The following is a 16,174-nucleotide window of genomic DNA, read 5'->3' as shown; positions in this document are numbered from 1 at the left end:
CAGGGCAGGGCAGTGTTCAAGCCCAAAGTCCATCCCCCCCAACAAGTCATGTGATCTCGGATTATATAATCACTTTGTCACTAAACAGCTAGAACTCAAGACCCAGGGAGATGAGTCAGCAGCCCAGTGGCAGATAGGACCCAGGTGTTCTGGTCTCCCGTGCTCTTTGGTCCTCTAAACAGATCCCCAGCAGAGGCCCAGGGAGTGGGAGAGACATAGTGTAAGTGTAAGGGGCATAGGCTGGGCATCCCGGGAGCAGGTGCCCAGCCTGGTGACTGTGCTCTGGAGGGCCCTGGGCCAAGCCTGGCTCTTCCTGGGGAGAGCAGAGGTAGCCAGGGCAGGGCAGGGCAGGAGGGCTGGGCAGGGGCCAGGCTCAGGCCTGTGGGCAGAATGCCAGGGCTGGGAGGGAGCAGCTGGAAGGGTGGAGTGACAAGAGGATTAGGAGGATTGCAGGGGTTAAGGCACAGGCCTGGCAGGACTCAGTGGGAACAACGTGTCCTTCCATAGCCCCTGGGAACAGGAGTGGGGGGTGGGGGTGCTGAGTTCTCCTGGCATGCTACAGGGCTAAGCCACCTGGGCAGCCTGGGAGTCCCCACAGGGCAGCAGGAATTTTTCCTACCAGGTAGGCATCGCCACCTCTTCCTTTCTCCTTCCCTCCCTCCGTCTGTTTTAAACTGTACTCCTCATAGACTGGCCTTTTCTAGGTGCTTATGCAGGAGTCGTGGCTGCTGACCACAAGGTCAGCAGTTTGAAACCACCCGCTACTCTGAGGGAGAACGATGGGCTTTTACTCCTGAAAAAAAGTTGTCCCAGCGACCCACAGGGGCAGTTCTACCCTGTCTTGTAAGGTCAATATGCATTGACTCGATGGCAGTGTTTGGTTACACAGCCAGGGGGAACCTTGGTGGCATTGTGCATTGGCCTGCTAGCCACAAAGTCATCAGTTCGGACCCACGAGCAACTTCTTGGGGGTGGGGGGAGGGGGAGAAAAGAAGCTTTCTGCACCTGTAAAGACTGAGTCTCAAACACCTGGGGAGCGTGTCTATTCTGCCCTATAGGGTTGCCATGAGCCGGAGTCAGCCCAATGGCAGCGGGTATTTTTGGTTACTCAAGCATGGAGGTGAAGCCCTTGGCTTCTAACTATTAGATCGGAGGTTCGACACCTCCAGCCCCCAGCCCAGCCACACCAAGGGAGAAACATGTGGCAGTCTGCTTCCTCGAAGACTGAAGGCCTTGGAAACCCCATGGGGGCAGTTCTGCTACGCACTGCAGGGTCACTTGAGCCTGCTATTCCAAGCTCACGCTAGCTATTAGGATCAATGTGCAGGGTGGGGGAGGACTGAATTGGGCTAGAAGTGGAGCGTGCTTCGGACCTCCCTTTATTAAGACTAGGAGTCTGGGTAGCACTGTGGCTCAGTTTGCTAACTGCTGTCTGCTCCGTCTGTGAGATTCACCTATGTTGGGTGGCTGTGGGCAGGAACTGTTTTTGGTTACTATATGTGTCAGCTGGAGTTCAGGCCAGCTGCACAGCCCTCTGAGCCGGCCCTCAGGGCCCACTGAGGAGTCAGACCCCATTAGACCCTGTCACCCTCGTTCACCCTCCTGTTCCTCCCATTCTTACCACCTCTTGGATCTGACTGCCAACTGCTTCTTTTCCATCATTTCCTCCCCTGGGGCCCCCTGTCCCCTCATGCGCCACCAAGTTTCACTGAGCAGCCCCTCTATTTTTACTGACTGTAGATCCATCCACATCTATTGTTTGCTTTGAGTCTCAGGACGTTCCAGGGCAGGCACGGTCACTCCCTTTTATAGGTGAGGAAATACAGCTCAGAGGCCAGGTGTGCAAGGTTAAAGAGGCTAGCTGTGCCAACGGTCACAGTGGCCTGTCCCGGCCTTGAAGGATCACTCCCTTACTCACCCCCATTAGCTAACAGCATGCAGGCCTTGCTCCGTCCTCCATTTAATCAAATGGATTATGACTGCCAGCACTGAGTGCCGACTGTGTGCGGGGCATGGGCATGGGCACTCACACAGTGCCTTGGGATTTCGCAGGATAGTCTACAGAGGACAAACTACTATCAGCCTCGTTAAACCAAACCAAACCAAACCTGAGCCCAAACCTGCTGCCATGGAGTCTAAGTAGAACTGCCAAGGAAGAAACCTTTATGGAAGCAGGCTGCTACCGGGCCTCCCCCAGAGTGGCTGCTGCGCGCAAACCGGCAACTTTGTGGTTAGCGGCTGGGCACTTTAACCACTGTGCCTCTCATGAGGGAGGAGGAAATGGGTTCAGAAGCTAAGCAGCACACAATGAATGAGTGGACGGATGGATGGGGCTCCGTAACCTACCCTGACAGTGAGCTTGGTCGGGTTTTTGGTGGATGTGTTGTGAGTTCCTGGGAGGGGGTGGGGTGCCGATGCTGGGGTGGCGGAGTCTGCCCGGGGTAGTAAGTGCCCTCTTCAGGTGGCCCAGAACAGGTAGGGGTGGGGCCAGTGTCCCCTATGGAAGACTCCAGGTGACGTATGTTTGTGTGGAAGGGGGGAGGGGGGCATCCCAATAGAATCTGATCAGTAGTAAAAGAGGAGAAATCACAGCCCCAGAACAATGGTGGTGGCGGACAGGTGTGTACAGAGGTGGTCTCGAGCCTCAGCGTGGTCAGGATCACCAAGGAGCTTGTTCAATAGGCAGACTCCGAATCTGATGCAGGGCATCTGGGTGAGGCCCGGGCCCCAGGTAGTTTGAGCATCACTGCTACTGCCCACAACCTTTGCCTCCTGTGCAAATGGAGGGGGCCCCTTGGGGACCCCCAGGGTCCTGGGCGTCCACGGTGGCTAGGACTTTGATGGCTCCTGGGATGAGCAACATCAGACCGGGCACCTTCCAGTCCCAGCACAGTGTGGCACCCTGCAAGAGCACATTCCTCTCCAGGCCAACCTTGCCCTGTCGTGACCTCTCTGCTCCCACGCCTCGTCAACACCCAATGTGGCCAACCTGGCCCGGTTCGGGCCTGAATGGCGGGGAGGCCCATCTTCGGTAGCTCTCCTGACATTTCACAAGTGTCCCAGCAAGGCTGTTAAAGTTGTCCTCTGGGGCTCTTTATAACAGGCTTCCCTGCTCGTAACCCCACCGCATCCTCTGGTCCAGAAGCCCCTAACTCCCTTTGTGTGGAGAAGCCCCTCTGTGGTACAGCTACTGTTTCCAAAGCAAATGCCCTTAGAGTAGGGGCAGGGTACATAAAAAAATGGGGCACACAGAGTACCCACCCTCCTGCCCTGTGCTTGTCTGTTCATCCCTCAGTCCGGCCTTCCATGCGCCCATCCCTTTCGCTCCATTCATGCAATCAGTAGGTCAGCTGAGTGCTGGGCCGTGCTGGACGCAAGTGGGGGATCTAGCGATAAAACATGGTTTTCTTCTCCTCTGGGCACACTTGCCTGGATGGGTAATGGATAACTAGAGAAAAGAGGGACCACTCACACGCAACGCTGTGCCTGCTCTTGGTCAGGCTTCAGCTGGACGGCTCCCCTGGTTCCGGCCTGAGCTCAACCCAAAGGCAGAGGTGGTGGATCAGCTAGACACAAATGCCTGCATGCTGCTTTCTCCCAAGACACCTGAGAGTCCTGCTGTGCGGCACCCCAGGCTTGAGCCAGCTACCATGTGTGTGCCCGGATAACAGCCCTGGCTGCAGGCAGGGGAGCAATGCAACCAGAGGAAACCCCTGCCACGGGAGCACCTGGGTCTCCCCCGCCCCCACCCAGAATGTAGACCAGGATGGCGCAGGGCTTGCAGGGGACCCAGGCATGGCATGTGGAAAAGGTGGAGGTAAGCATACCAGTGTGTGTGGGTCAGGGGAGGAGGGGTGCTCAGTGTTTCTAAGAGCACGGCTGGATCCTGGCACATGGGCTTCCTAGGAGACTGGGAGAGCTGGTCCCCCAGACTGCATTGGTGGGGGGGGGGGGGCCCTGCACATCTACTGGGCCCTCACTAGGGCTGCAGGTGCACAGCGGGAGACCTGGGATCCCTCAAGCCCTTGGGAGTCCTCATTTTGGCTAGTCTACCTCAGTAGCTCCCTCCCAGCCTGTCACCTGGGACCAAGGGGTGAACTCACCATGGTGTCTCGCCCTGGGGAGCTGGAGCGGCTGGGCCCAGGGCTCTTGCCCTTCTCCCACAGAGTATAGCGGCCACTGGGTCGGTAGGTGGGGCTGAGGACTTCAGGGACTCGGGAGGGAGGGGGCTGGGTGGGCACCTGGGGTGCACTGCCCTTGCGACCATAGTTCTCCAGGTAGTCGGCCAGGTACTCAGATCGGCTAGCCGCTTGGTACAGGCCCTGCAGGGCACACAGCTCCTTGCGTGTGCGGGCCAGCATGGGGCTCCGGCCCAAGTTGCCTGGGTCTATGCAGTAGCTGTCCGAGGTCCGGAGACTGGAGAAATCCCGGACTAGGTCTGAGTGGCTGTTGGACTTCTTCTGGGTCAGCGTTACCCCCTGCTCGCGGGCATTCATGGGCAGGTAGCCGAGGGAGTTGCTGGTGACACCATAAGGTAATCGGCTGCCGCCGCTGAGTCCACTCCCTGAAGTCCAGTTAGCACCCCGGGTCTGGCTCTCGGACCGCTTACTACCCCCAATGTCAGGTCTCAGCAGGGGGCGACTGCGGTCATAGTCCAGGATGGAGGGGGAGCCGTAGGTACGGGGCCGGGTGAGGAAGCTGGAGGGGGGCCCTGGCTTGAAACCGAGCTTCTCCTTCTCCAGGAAGGAGGTAGCCAGGTTGGCCCCATAGGAGGCGGAGGAGTAGGTGCCATAGCCCGATTTGGCGTAAGGGGCGTCTGTGTAGCGGGTGGAGTCTGTGTAGCGCTTCAGGGTGGAGGAGAGCTGGGACATCCTTCAGGGCGGCACTCAGAGGGGACTGGGAGCCTCATGGGCTGAAAGACAAGGAAAGCAGTGGTGAAAGGGCCCTGCCAGGTGTCACACGCCTCTGCCTGCTCGCCACCCCAGCCGGTCCGAACCTTCCATCTCCACCATGGCCTGAACAGCCGGACCGCTGGCTGGCATGCTGCTGAGAAACTCGCACTCGCGTGTGCACGCATGTATGCAGCTACAGACTGGGGGAGCGAGATGTCGCCCCCTTGAAGACCCGTGTGCTCTCCCTCGGCAGCCCCCACTGGCTCCCAACCCAAGCCCCATCTCTCCGCTCCTCAGCGGCTACAGAGTTGAGGGGTGCCATCACCCTGACCCCTGTATAGAGAATGCTAGCCATTTTAAGAGCCCGCGCCTCTCCTGCGCATCTCTTCTGACCTGTCCCTGGGGGCTCACAGATCGTGTGGGCTGGGATTGGGATTCCTCGTGAGGAAAGGGCAGCTCACAAGAGGAGAGGACGTGATGAGGCATCCGGGGTGGCGGCGGGGGCGCCGGCAGAAGGGGCTTGAGCTCCATCCCCATGTTCCCTTCCAGAATTCGCCTCTAGCCACGAGCCACCTGCTGCTGGGTTCCACGGTGGGGGGATGGTTTCGTGGAGGAACCGACCCTCTGCACCCAGCTAAGCCTTCTGCTCTGAGTGAGGGTGGGTTCCAATAGCATCCTGGGTTTCCATGCCTCCCATTGCCGAGCGGCTAGACTTGTGCGAAGGGAGCCTCCTAGAGGCCCAAACGCCACACCGCAGGCAGCACCGCCCGCCTCCCCACCCTTGCAGTTGGGAACTGCAGAGAACCCTGGTGTTAGGAATGCGGGCCCTTCGCTAGGCCCCTGAGGTCGTTCACTGTCATCTCTGCGTTGTGCAGAGGGGAAAACGGATGATGACTGGCCCAAGGTCACCCCACGGGGGCAGAGCCTGGCACCACTCTCAGGTCCCAGTCGGAAGCTCTGGCCACTTTAGCTTGATTGACGCCTGGCTGTCAAGTTCAAGCTCAGCTGGAGATCCCAGAGCCCCGCCTAGAACTGGAAGTGAACCCCACAGTGGCTGCTGAGCGAGTCTGACACATAACCACCAGACAGGACATGCTAGAACTGCTTAGCGTTCCTGACACAGGCACTGTTCATGGTAGCAGGAGGCGGCACCTTTCTCCCTTGGAGTGGCCGGTGGGTTTGACCCATGACCTTGTGGCTAGCAGCCCAACGCTTAACCCACCGCACTACCAGAGCCCCTAGCATTCCTCCACCCACCACCTACCCTGAAAGTGTACTCTTTGTCTATAAGGGGCGCAGGCACCCAGGGAGGATTCCAGGAGGACCAGCTCTTTCCTTGAAGGATGCCAGAGGCTGTGGGCGTGAGGGGGGGGTGGGGGCTGAGCTTTCAGGGAAGACCCCCAGCACTCCCACAGTGATGTGTGCAGGTCCTGTTTTTGACTCAGCATCGTCACCAGTCATTTAACCTCCTGGAGCCTCAATTTCCTCACCTGTAAAATGAGTATAATCATCTCCACCAGGATTCCCAGCTCACACGGCTGTTGTGAGGGATCAACTGGTAATAACACGTGAAAGCCCTCGCAGTGACAATGGTGATTATCTCTTCCCTCGGCAAGCCTGTAATAACGTCAGGGCTGGCCAGCCTCTGACCTCAGCCTCAGGCGCCAGGCGCCAGGCTTCCCGCTGCACCCCCGCCCCCAGAAGCCAGCGGGCAGTGGGCAGACATCTAGCCTGTCAGCAGACGCTGGCTCAGGCACACCACAGTCTGCCCATGGCCAGCAGTCCAGCTCATTAGGACTGAGGAGCTAGGGCCAACCGCTTGGCAGGGAGCTCTAGAAACCCACCATTCAATGCTTAGGATAGGTCCGGGTGGAAGACCAACAGGTGGAAACATCGTACTGACCCCAGAAGATCACTTGGGACCCTACCAGAAGCTGCCAGTGTTTTCTGGGTTGACTGCAGAGAGGCCTGCTCCTCGCTTTCCACCTTCTTTCTACCTTTTTCCCCCCCCCACCTCCTTGACCTTCTATGCTTCTCCCTCCAGCACAACTTTAGGAAAAAGTAACTGGGGGAAAGGGTTCAGGGAAGCCACAGGCTTCCTTTCAGTGTATTCAGCTTTGGGGGGCACAGAGAAGAGAGGGGGTAAGGCTGCAGAGGAGGAGGGGATGGTGGGGGGTAGGGATGGGCAGACAGGCTGAGCTGGCGAGGCTTGGGAGCAGAGTCCTGCTCTATTTCACTTTGGAGAACTTCATCAATAATTCAAAGTCAAAGAGACTCCAGGTCTCAGGAGCTGGGCCCTGGGACACCAGGCAGCCAATCAGATACACCCCCCACCCACCAAGCATGAACTCATAGTTCCTCCCCTGCTCATACTCCCTGCCCCTCCCCACCCCCACCCCCTCCGAGGCTAGCAGGGAATTGGTATTCTTCAGGCAGTGCCCCAAGCCAGTGACCTCTCTGCCAGTGACCTGCTGATGATGCAGAAGCGCTGGGGGCAGACAAGGTGGAACAGAGAGGGACAGATGGCTCTGGGACAGCCTGCCTGCCTGCCCGCCCGCCCGGCCGAGGCAGCCCTGGAAGGGTTGGGGGCTGAAGGTGGAGCCTCCCCTGAGGCCTCCTAAATGCCACCCTCCCTCCAGTCTGTTCCAATCCACCCCGGGTGGCAGGAGCAGATACCCCCCACCTTCACAAACCGGGGGTGGGGCGTCACGCTAGCACCTGCTTAGCAACCCTGACATCTGACTCACAGCTTTGGGGTCTGGGGGGGACAGGGTCCCTCTGGGGGCAGAGGCCTAGAGCTGGCCCAGCTCCCCCCCCACCCCCCCATTCCACTCGAGAATATTTCCAGCACCTTCCAGGTGAGAAGGCAGCTGGGTCAGCGCCCCTCAGCGGGCGACATTACCTGGCACAGCGTCCTGGAGGCCGCATAATGCACCATGGGTGGGCGAGCCTCTCTGTGCTGGACAGGGGCGGGATGGGCCCTCACATGGCGGTGAGTCTCCCGTTGCTAGAGGAACGGGCGAAACTGAATGGCCCTTTCATGGGGCAGTGGGAGGCCAGCTGATTGGCTGGGATATCCGCCCCACTTCTGGCCAGCCCATGGTGGGGCCCCTGCTGCCCAGCCCTGCTCACTGTTTGCCTGGCCTGAGCGGCAAGTACTGGCATGCAGCTGCTGGCAGCGGCTCCCCAGGTGCCTGCCGCCCTGGGCAACAGGCAGTGCACCTGCCACACTCCCTCCCTGGTTGTCTTCACCGGGCCCCTCAATGTGTCCCTTCATGGTTAGAGTCCCTGAAACTGTGCTCAGTCTCCCCCCTTGGGCACCCAGCTTCCTGCCCTGATGTCCGAGCTTCACAGCCATCACTCTGGCCACTGGGTGCTGAGCACCGACGGCCCGCCAGTGTACTGAGGGCTTTACGAGCTGGGTCTCACCTCCTCTCCTCAAGCGCTGTAACTCTTGGTCTAGGCACAATTCTACAGAAACCACACCCTACCACTGCCCTCCAGTACTGCAGACTAGAAGGCTTTCATGGGGTCATGGAAGGCTGTGACCTTTGCGGGGGCAGTTCACCAGGCCTTTCTTCTGGGGCACCTCTGGGCAGGTTAGCAGCAGAACACTTAACTTGTGTTTGTCATACACAGGGACTCCTGGCACTATTAAGTACAGTGTCCCAGAATTCAGTGTGGCTTTAAGCTCTAATTACGGCAGAAGAATAAATGCCTTACCCCTACACATAATGTCCCTCACTGGCACCGAGTTGATTCCAACTCAATGTCACCCCAAAGGACAGGAAAACTGCCCCCATGGGTTCCTGAGGCTGTAAGTCTACATGGGAACAGACAGCCTCATCTTACTTCCTTGGGGTGACTGGTGGGTTTGAACTACTGACCTGGTGGTTAGCAGTCCAACACAGAGCCCACTATGCCACCAGGGCTCCTTACAAACCACGTTCGAAGGCCAATCATTTAAATTATGTGAACATGGTATTAGAATAAAGCTTGTTTTCTGTTGTTGCTTTTTTCCAAGTGAAAGGGGAGGTGGGAAGACTTCCACATTTACAACACTCTCCTCGGTGGCACCTCCCCAACAGCACATCAAATGCTTCAACTTTCCAATGGGGCCCCTCTGAAGCTCAGAGCGTAAAGCCACCGGGCCCTCGGGGGCGCTGCATCTCACTCCCTCAGCCTCAGAGCCCTCCAGGCATGGTGCTGTTGCAGATGCCCACGGTCAGGCTGGCTGAGAGGGTGCTCCTTCCATGGCAGCCATCCTGGAGGGGATGGGGAGGCTTTCCTGTCAGTCCCCTTACTTTACACTCCCCTGGGCTCTCCTTGGGTGGGGGCAAAGGAGGCTGCTAAGGCCTCCAGGTGTCCAGCTGGATCGTTACGGGGGGTGGGGGGCGCAGGGGAGACAGACACACAGAATCCCGCAGGAGCGGCCTCTTGGATTTTCCACTGCAGGTGAATGAAAGAGAGACCAGGTGCAACCTGAGCCCCACAACAGAACTGATGGGCCAAGAGATGCTCCGGAGCCTCCATTTCACTGCAGGTGCCAAGCTCCTGCGTGGCCCCTGGCACCAGTTCTAGCCCCAGCCAGGGCTCTGAGCCCAAGGCTCCGATGTGGACATGTCCCCCGCCCCTACTTTTGCTCTCTGCCAGTTGGCCCACTATCCAAGGAGCTCATGCCAGGCGAGTCAGGGGTTAAAACGAACACTGTCCCCCTGGGGCGGCCAACTCCCTTGCGTCAGCCACTGTCATTTCCTGTTGCTCATGTGCAGGGCTCCCCAACCTGCCTAGCCAGGAGAGGGACTGGCTTCCCAGGAATCCCAGGTGCTCCTGGCCCTGGGGGCAGGGCAGATAGTGCCCCACATCCCAGCAGCCTTTAGGGCCTCTCTCCACTCCACCTGCTCTGTGGGTTTTCTGGGGGTGACGGCCGGTCATGGCCTGGATGGAGATCCCCAAGCTCACTTTCAGGCTCATGCCAAGTTCAGGGATAGACACACCTAACTAAGCAGGGTGAACTCCCTTCCCTCCCACCCAGGTGCCCAGGACAGCTGAGTGGAGAGTACTAGTCAGTCCCTCCAGATGCTTGGGAACTCCCACCTGGTGACCTCAGAGCTTCCCAAAGCCACTGGCTAACAACATCGGAATGAGGCACTGCTGACTGCTGACTGCTGGCCTGAAGTGTGAGGTAGGCCATCGGCCTCTGCTTTCCTCCATAGATGCTTTCTGCACTTGCGTCCAGCTGCCTGGGTCACCTGTCCGGGGCACCTCACACACGAGTATCCACCCCTGGAGCAGTGGGCAAGGAATGCCTGAGCATAGGTGGAGGATGTGGGTGGGTGGGTGGAGGGGGCAGTATCCACGTTCCCAAACCCGGGAGTTCTCTCTACTCCTCTCAGCCCCCGGAGTCTCAGATGGGGGCCCCTAACCTCTAGCCTGTCTCTAGTGGCTCTACCTGTCAGGCGCCGGCAGCCACTGACCCACCCGCTTAGTACCTAATCCTCTTGCCTGCTTGGCATGGGTCATCCAAGGGAATTTTGGTCCCTCTATGTCTCTGGCTCCGAGTAGTTTCCCAGGACTTGGAGGAGGAGGAGGAGGAAGAGGAGGAGAAGGAGGGAAGCGGCAAGACAGAGAAATGGGAGATGACAGTAAGAATCTTGGCTGGTGGAGAAGACGGGGCGGGGTGGGCCTGGGATTGTGCATCTATAGGGTACTTCTTGGTTTGAGGGAGGGAGAGGTGAACATCTCTACACTTCTAACAAAAGACAAATGGGTCTCCAGGCAATCTTGATCTTCATAAACTCTGCTTCATAAACTTCCACCTAGGGGCTTTCTGGGTGGCCCCCTCCCCTGGGCAGGGTCCCACTCTCCTCCCCTCCACCTTAGGGCTTTATCTTTTTGGAGCGTTGGGCCTTGCCCGCAGCACTCAGCAGGCCCAGCAGGGCAGCCTCTCACACGTTTTCCCCAACTCACTAAGGAGAGCCTGCAGGATGCCAGGAGAAGCCTGGTAGCAAAGAGGCAGCTACTGACCTGGGTCCTGGGGCACTGGACAGGGCTTGGGGGGTTTCTCCGTCCCCAGGAAGGCCGGGCCGAAGTGCAGGGCCCAGAGGCTGGAGTCTGACTAGGGCCTGGGTAATCCGGAGCTCAGGTTACGGCGGACTCCGATATATATAGTATCTTATCTGACCTCGCAGACATGGCTAGCGCAACTCACTTGCATTCCGAGCCCAGGGAGAATTAAAGGGGCAGTGGCATGTCCACTTCACAGGCTTCCTGGACAGGCCAGCGCCAGGTGAGGAGCCCTGCTGGGAGCCACGAAGGGGCTCTGAAATGGAACAGAGGGGATGGCCAAGGAGACAGAGAACTGGAAAGAGGCAGGAGGGTGGGGGTGAGGGTGGGGTGGAAGTGGCAATCAACAACAGCAGAACAAAGGCTTTCTGGAACTGCCACTCACAGAACCAGCAAACACGAAGCAGTGCAGCTACCTGGACTCAGTGAGCCTGAGCGAGTCTGTAGCCATCGAGCCCTTGCCCACGGACACACAGCGAGTGAGTGGCACACAGGCACCTGCTCACTGGTTTTCGGTCCAGTGGACTTCTAGAGCTGGGCTTGAATTTCAGTTCTTCTCTGACCACGGGAGAGTCACCTAAGCTCCCAAAATTTCAGTCACTGAAGCTGGACAGCAGGAATAATACATTGATAATAAAAATCCTTTGCCTCATCAGGGTTGTGATGGTTAAATACTATTTATACTTTTCCTGGCACATAGTAAGAGTTTAATAAATGATGGGAATAATAACTGTTCTATTGAACACACCACTGGTTAGTCGTATAATTACCCATGGTGAACCTTCCTAGGAAAAGGGCCTGCAGCTATCTTTGGGGAGCACTCTGTTCCAAAGCCAGGTAACTCCAAAAAACCTCGCTGCTGTTGAGCCGATGCAGACTCATCCCAACCTTGCTGGACAGGCTAGGACTACCCTGGTGGGTTTCTGAGGCTCTCCATCTTTCCAGGAGTAGAAAGCCTCATCTTTCTCAGGAGGAGTGACTAGTGGTTTTGAACTGCTGACCTGTGGTTAGCAGCCCAATGCGTAACCTACTTCGCCACCAGGGTTTCTGGCCAGACAACAGCCCCGTGGATTTCTGAACTGGCCTGTGATTTGTCACGTTCCCAGGAAGTACAGTTCACTAAGAAGCATCATCAAGCTCAAAGGGGCTGCTTCCCTCTTTGCCTGGCAAAACAAAACGGCAGCTCCCCCCCAGGGCCCCAAGGGAATGCCTGCCCTTCTGGGCTGGCCCCACTCTACCTGAAGAAGGCTCAAGATTCCAGGGCCAGTGAGCCGGGCTGGGGCTGGGCCACAGAGAAAGGAGCGGAGTTCTCAGCTTCCCAGGCCTTGCTGCACCTGTCTGCTTCCAGGATGTTCCTTCTATCTGGACGGCTCTCCCGGAGGACTGGGAATACCCCAGGCTGGTGCCTCCACCCTCTCTCAATAGAGGCTACTCACTGACTCAGCCCCAGGTCCTGATGATGCGCTTGCGAGGACGCCCTCCTCCTGGCCCTCATTCCAGCCCTCATTCCGACTCTGGGCTGGCATGCAGCTTAGGCATCAAAGGAGTGGACGGTGACCAGCCTGAGTCCAAGACGCTTCTAATTCTCAGCTTCACAGGGTCTGACTAAAACTTGGGTGACGACCTCAGGCCATGCCATGCAGGTGAACAGTCCCTTCGGGAGTCCTCAGTCACGCATGGTTCTCAAAGCATCAGGGATGCCCTCCCCCTTCTCCCCGAACGCTAGCGCGGTGGCCTGGGCTTCCCTGGGCTGCAGGTTACAAGTTGGTGCCTGGGAGCACTGCACGCCTGGCGCTGGTTTGGGATTGGTGGGAATTTCAAAGATGCCTCGTGATTCGGGAGGAGTGGGGACAGCTCCTCTTCCGTCTCAACTGCTGGCCACCTCCTGTCCCTCACTTTGGCGCCCTGACTGCAGCCATCCCGGGGGTGCAGGGCGAGGAGGGGCCAGGGGGCGGCACGCATACGTGGGAGGGGACTGTCAGAGTCCCGGGCGGGCCGGGGACGGTGGCGTCACTCTCAAGCCACAAGCCTCCCGGGCACGGCGACCGGGACCCTCCGAAGCAGCGCTCCCCCAGCACACCCTGCTCGGCACACAGATGGCTCCCGCAGGCACCCCGGCTGCTAGCTGGCAGCCCCCGTCACACAACTGGCCCCCAGAGCTGGAGCTCCCCCGCACCGCAGGCGCTCGCCCTACATGGCCAGCGCCCCTCCTGCCACGGCTGCCGTCGACACACCTCACTTTCAGAGCCTCCAATGGGCCAGGACCTCGGGCCCCCGCCCTCGCTCTCCGACAGGTGGCACGTACCTGCCGCTGGTCGGAGGATGGACGCGTGGAGCCGGGCACGAGCATGGAGCCGCGGGTCAGTCCCGGCTGGCGCTGGCGCGGCAAAGTGAGCTGCGGCTGACGCAGAGGGCTCCCTGGCCTCGGCTCCCGCCCGCCTCTCCCCCACCTCCGCCGGGGGCCCCGAAAGGACCTCCGCGGGAAATCGGCGCCACCCAGCGGGCAGCCGCCTCATTGCGCCCGCGCCGGCCGGGCCACGCCCCGCGCCTCGCGTCACTGAGACGCCTCGTGGCTATTGGCTGATCTGATTGTGGCGTCGGGGGCGCCCCGCCCGCCCGGCCGCGGTCTCCCAGGCAACTGATATATACAAAAAAAAAAAAAAAAGGAAAACCACGTGGAGGGAAAGCCAGCGAGTTCGGAGCGGGCGGAGCACGAAAGGACTGGAGCGTGGCCGCACCGGGTGCCTGGAAGGTACTGGGGAAAAGGAGCTGGGAATTTGAGTCCCGGGGCAATTCAGCTTCCAGATGTTGTTGCTGCCCAGGCGTCCGCAGGACTCCTGTAGACCGCAGAAGGAGCATCCTCAAGCCTCTGTATCAATCCGTCTCCTTGAGATGCGTCAGCCTTTCCACTGACCCTCTGCGCTACCAAGCATGACCGCCTTTTCCAGAGATTGAACACATGTCCAAAGTGCAGTCTTGTCTTCCTAGCTTCTTCTAAGGAGTATTCTTGATGTACTTCTTCCAAGCCAGACTCGTTCCTCTTTCACTGCCTAGCTTTCACACACAGGTGAGGGCATTGGAAGGACCATGGCTTGGGCCAGGTGCACTTCAGTCTGTACTAGTCAGGGTACTTTAGAGAAACATCCACAGAAACTGATGTATAAAAGAGAGTTTTATATAAAGGTTAAGTGCACATCAAGTAAACATACCAACCCAGTGCTGCCCAAGCCTACAAGTCCAACATGAACCCATTAACCCCTATGTCCAACACCAATCCACAAAGTCCTCCTCCATCTCACAAAACAGACGCAATCATGCCGACTGCAGGAGGAAAGCCGAGTCAGTTAATTACACATCTCAGCGCTGGCAGGGGTCTCCACGCGGCTGCTCCAGCACCCAGGGCTGCATCGTGGTAGGTCCATATGGCTTCTCAGGGATGTCTTGCAGGAAGAGAGCTTGCTAGCTGAAGCAGGGAACTGGCTAAGGCAGCTGCACCCTGGTCTGACCATCACAAAGCCAGAGACCTAAGAACTAGAAAGGTGAGGCTCACTGAGCCATTTATCCCGCCGCCCTTCAATTAACCCCACATGTGTTTATTGGCCAGGTTGGCACAATAAACTAACTACCTCAGTCTTCAAAGTGACATCTGTGCTCTTTCAAAACACATTAAAGACACCTTTCGCAGCAGATTGGCTCAGTGCAAGAGCAGCATGATTTTCTGACTGCTGCTACCTTGAGTGTTGACTGTGGATTCAGGTAAAATAATGCCATGGACAACTTCAGTCTTTTCTCCGTGGATCATGGTTTTGCTGGTCCAGCTGTGAGGATTTTTGTTTTATGTTGAGTCAATAACTGAAGGCTGTGGACTTTGGTCTTCATGCGTGTTTCAAGTCCTCTTGCCATCCGCATATTTCAAGTTGTTTAATAAGTCTTCCTTAGCAATGGCTAAATATTCTCTCCCCTTCCCACCTGGCTGAAGGAGGTTCTGTTTTTAAAGCTGTGCCTCTCTGTCTTTAAACATCTCTTTATTCCAGCTTTCCCTTTGACATCGGGTAGGCTCCACTTCTCCCCCCACCCCAAACACCACGTGAGCTACTTATCTTAATTTTGTAGCTTCCTCTTCTTCCCATGGCACATGTTTCTTCAACTGTTAAAAACAATGGGTATAGTAATAAGTCCCTGCCTCATAGGGTTGATTTGAAGATGAATGAATTAACATGCATAGGACACTCGCCACAATGCCTGGCATGTGGACAAACCTGGTCCATTGCTCATCTGCCAGCTACTGCTGGTAGGGGTCAGTGAATCCCAGATCAAGGAGTCCTCTGTGTGAGCGCCAGTCACACTTCTCCACCTTTCTCCCGGCCCACCCTGGCCATCAGATCCTGTGGGCAGCTCAACGCCAGCACCATCGATCCTGAAGCCATTCCCACTCAGTTGTTCCCCTTTCCTCCCCACGTCTGTGAATGGCACCATCTTCTACCCAATAGCTACCCAGAGATTCAAGTTTCTAGTTTCCTCCACCCCTTCAATTTGTAAGAGGTATTTATGATCTTATCTATGCACTCGGCTATGCAAGAGACATGCCTTTTTCTTCATTAGGATTACAGATCTGTATTGCCAACAGCAGGACCCACAAAAGGAAGGTCTTGCTTTACACGACATATTTCAGCATATCTGTTCTCCGGGCTTGGGTTATTTCTGTTTTCTGAAGGGCTGAGGCAAATGAAATTCAAAAATACCAAAAATACCGCAAGTGACTGCCTATTCTCCCTCTCCCGGCTGCTGCTCTCTGTTGCCACATCCTCTCACGGAGGCCAAGCACACAAGCTTATCTTACTTAAAGTGGAGACATGGCGGAAATGAGACACAAATAAGAAACCGTATATTTTTAAAGAAAAATACCATTTTACCATATTCCTTACATCCAAGTAGGGGCCCCTTCACTTTGAGTCAATCTCTTTAACATCTCGTACGAATGCTTCCCTCTCCATCCGCATTGCCTCCGTCTCAGTCCACAGTTCGTCGTTCCGTTTCCCCTAGTGCTTCTTCCCAGCCCCGAGGATCAAGTGTCTGAAGGAGCAGGCGCTTTTGTAGTGGCAGATGTTGGGTAAAGAAACAAGATCTGGGAGGGGGAGTGACTGATCCAATGCCCGAGAATGATTTTAGCTTCACTAACATCAAACACTAAAATTTAGCACTCGGAAGAAGAGAAA

General features: G+C 57.1%; 1 protein-coding gene across 3 annotated transcripts in view; it reads right to left on the bottom strand.

Moving 5' to 3' along the window:
* USP2 (ubiquitin specific peptidase 2) overlaps nucleotides 1–13,292 on the bottom strand; it is a 24,693-nt gene extending 11,401 nt beyond the window's left edge. The window contains exons 1-2 of one of the 3 annotated variants that reach the window (XM_004712766.2): nucleotides 13,264–13,292; nucleotides 4,104–4,912 (exon numbers count right to left, since the gene is read on the bottom strand). In XM_004712766.2, the coding sequence (XP_004712823.1) occupies nucleotides 4,104–4,871 (768 nt within the window). In that variant the 5' untranslated portion in view covers nucleotides 4,872–4,912; nucleotides 13,264–13,292. Of the gene's footprint in view, nucleotides 1–4,103; nucleotides 4,913–7,794; nucleotides 7,820–10,919; nucleotides 11,016–13,263 lie in introns of those variants that run through there. The other 2 variants (XM_045283621.1, XM_045283622.1) reach the window with 2 other exon arrangements.
* Between the last annotated feature and the right edge of the window lie 2,882 nt (nucleotides 13,293–16,174).

Source organism: Echinops telfairi, unplaced genomic scaffold (genome assembly GCF_000313985.2).
Source record: "Echinops telfairi isolate 266 unplaced genomic scaffold, ASM31398v2 ScPeMD7_7463;HRSCAF=8501, whole genome shotgun sequence".
Lineage (NCBI taxonomy): Eukaryota > Metazoa > Chordata > Mammalia > Afrosoricida > Tenrecidae > Echinops > Echinops telfairi.
The sequence above is the reverse complement of the archived record's forward strand: the minus strand, read 5'-3'. Positions and strand labels throughout refer to the sequence as shown.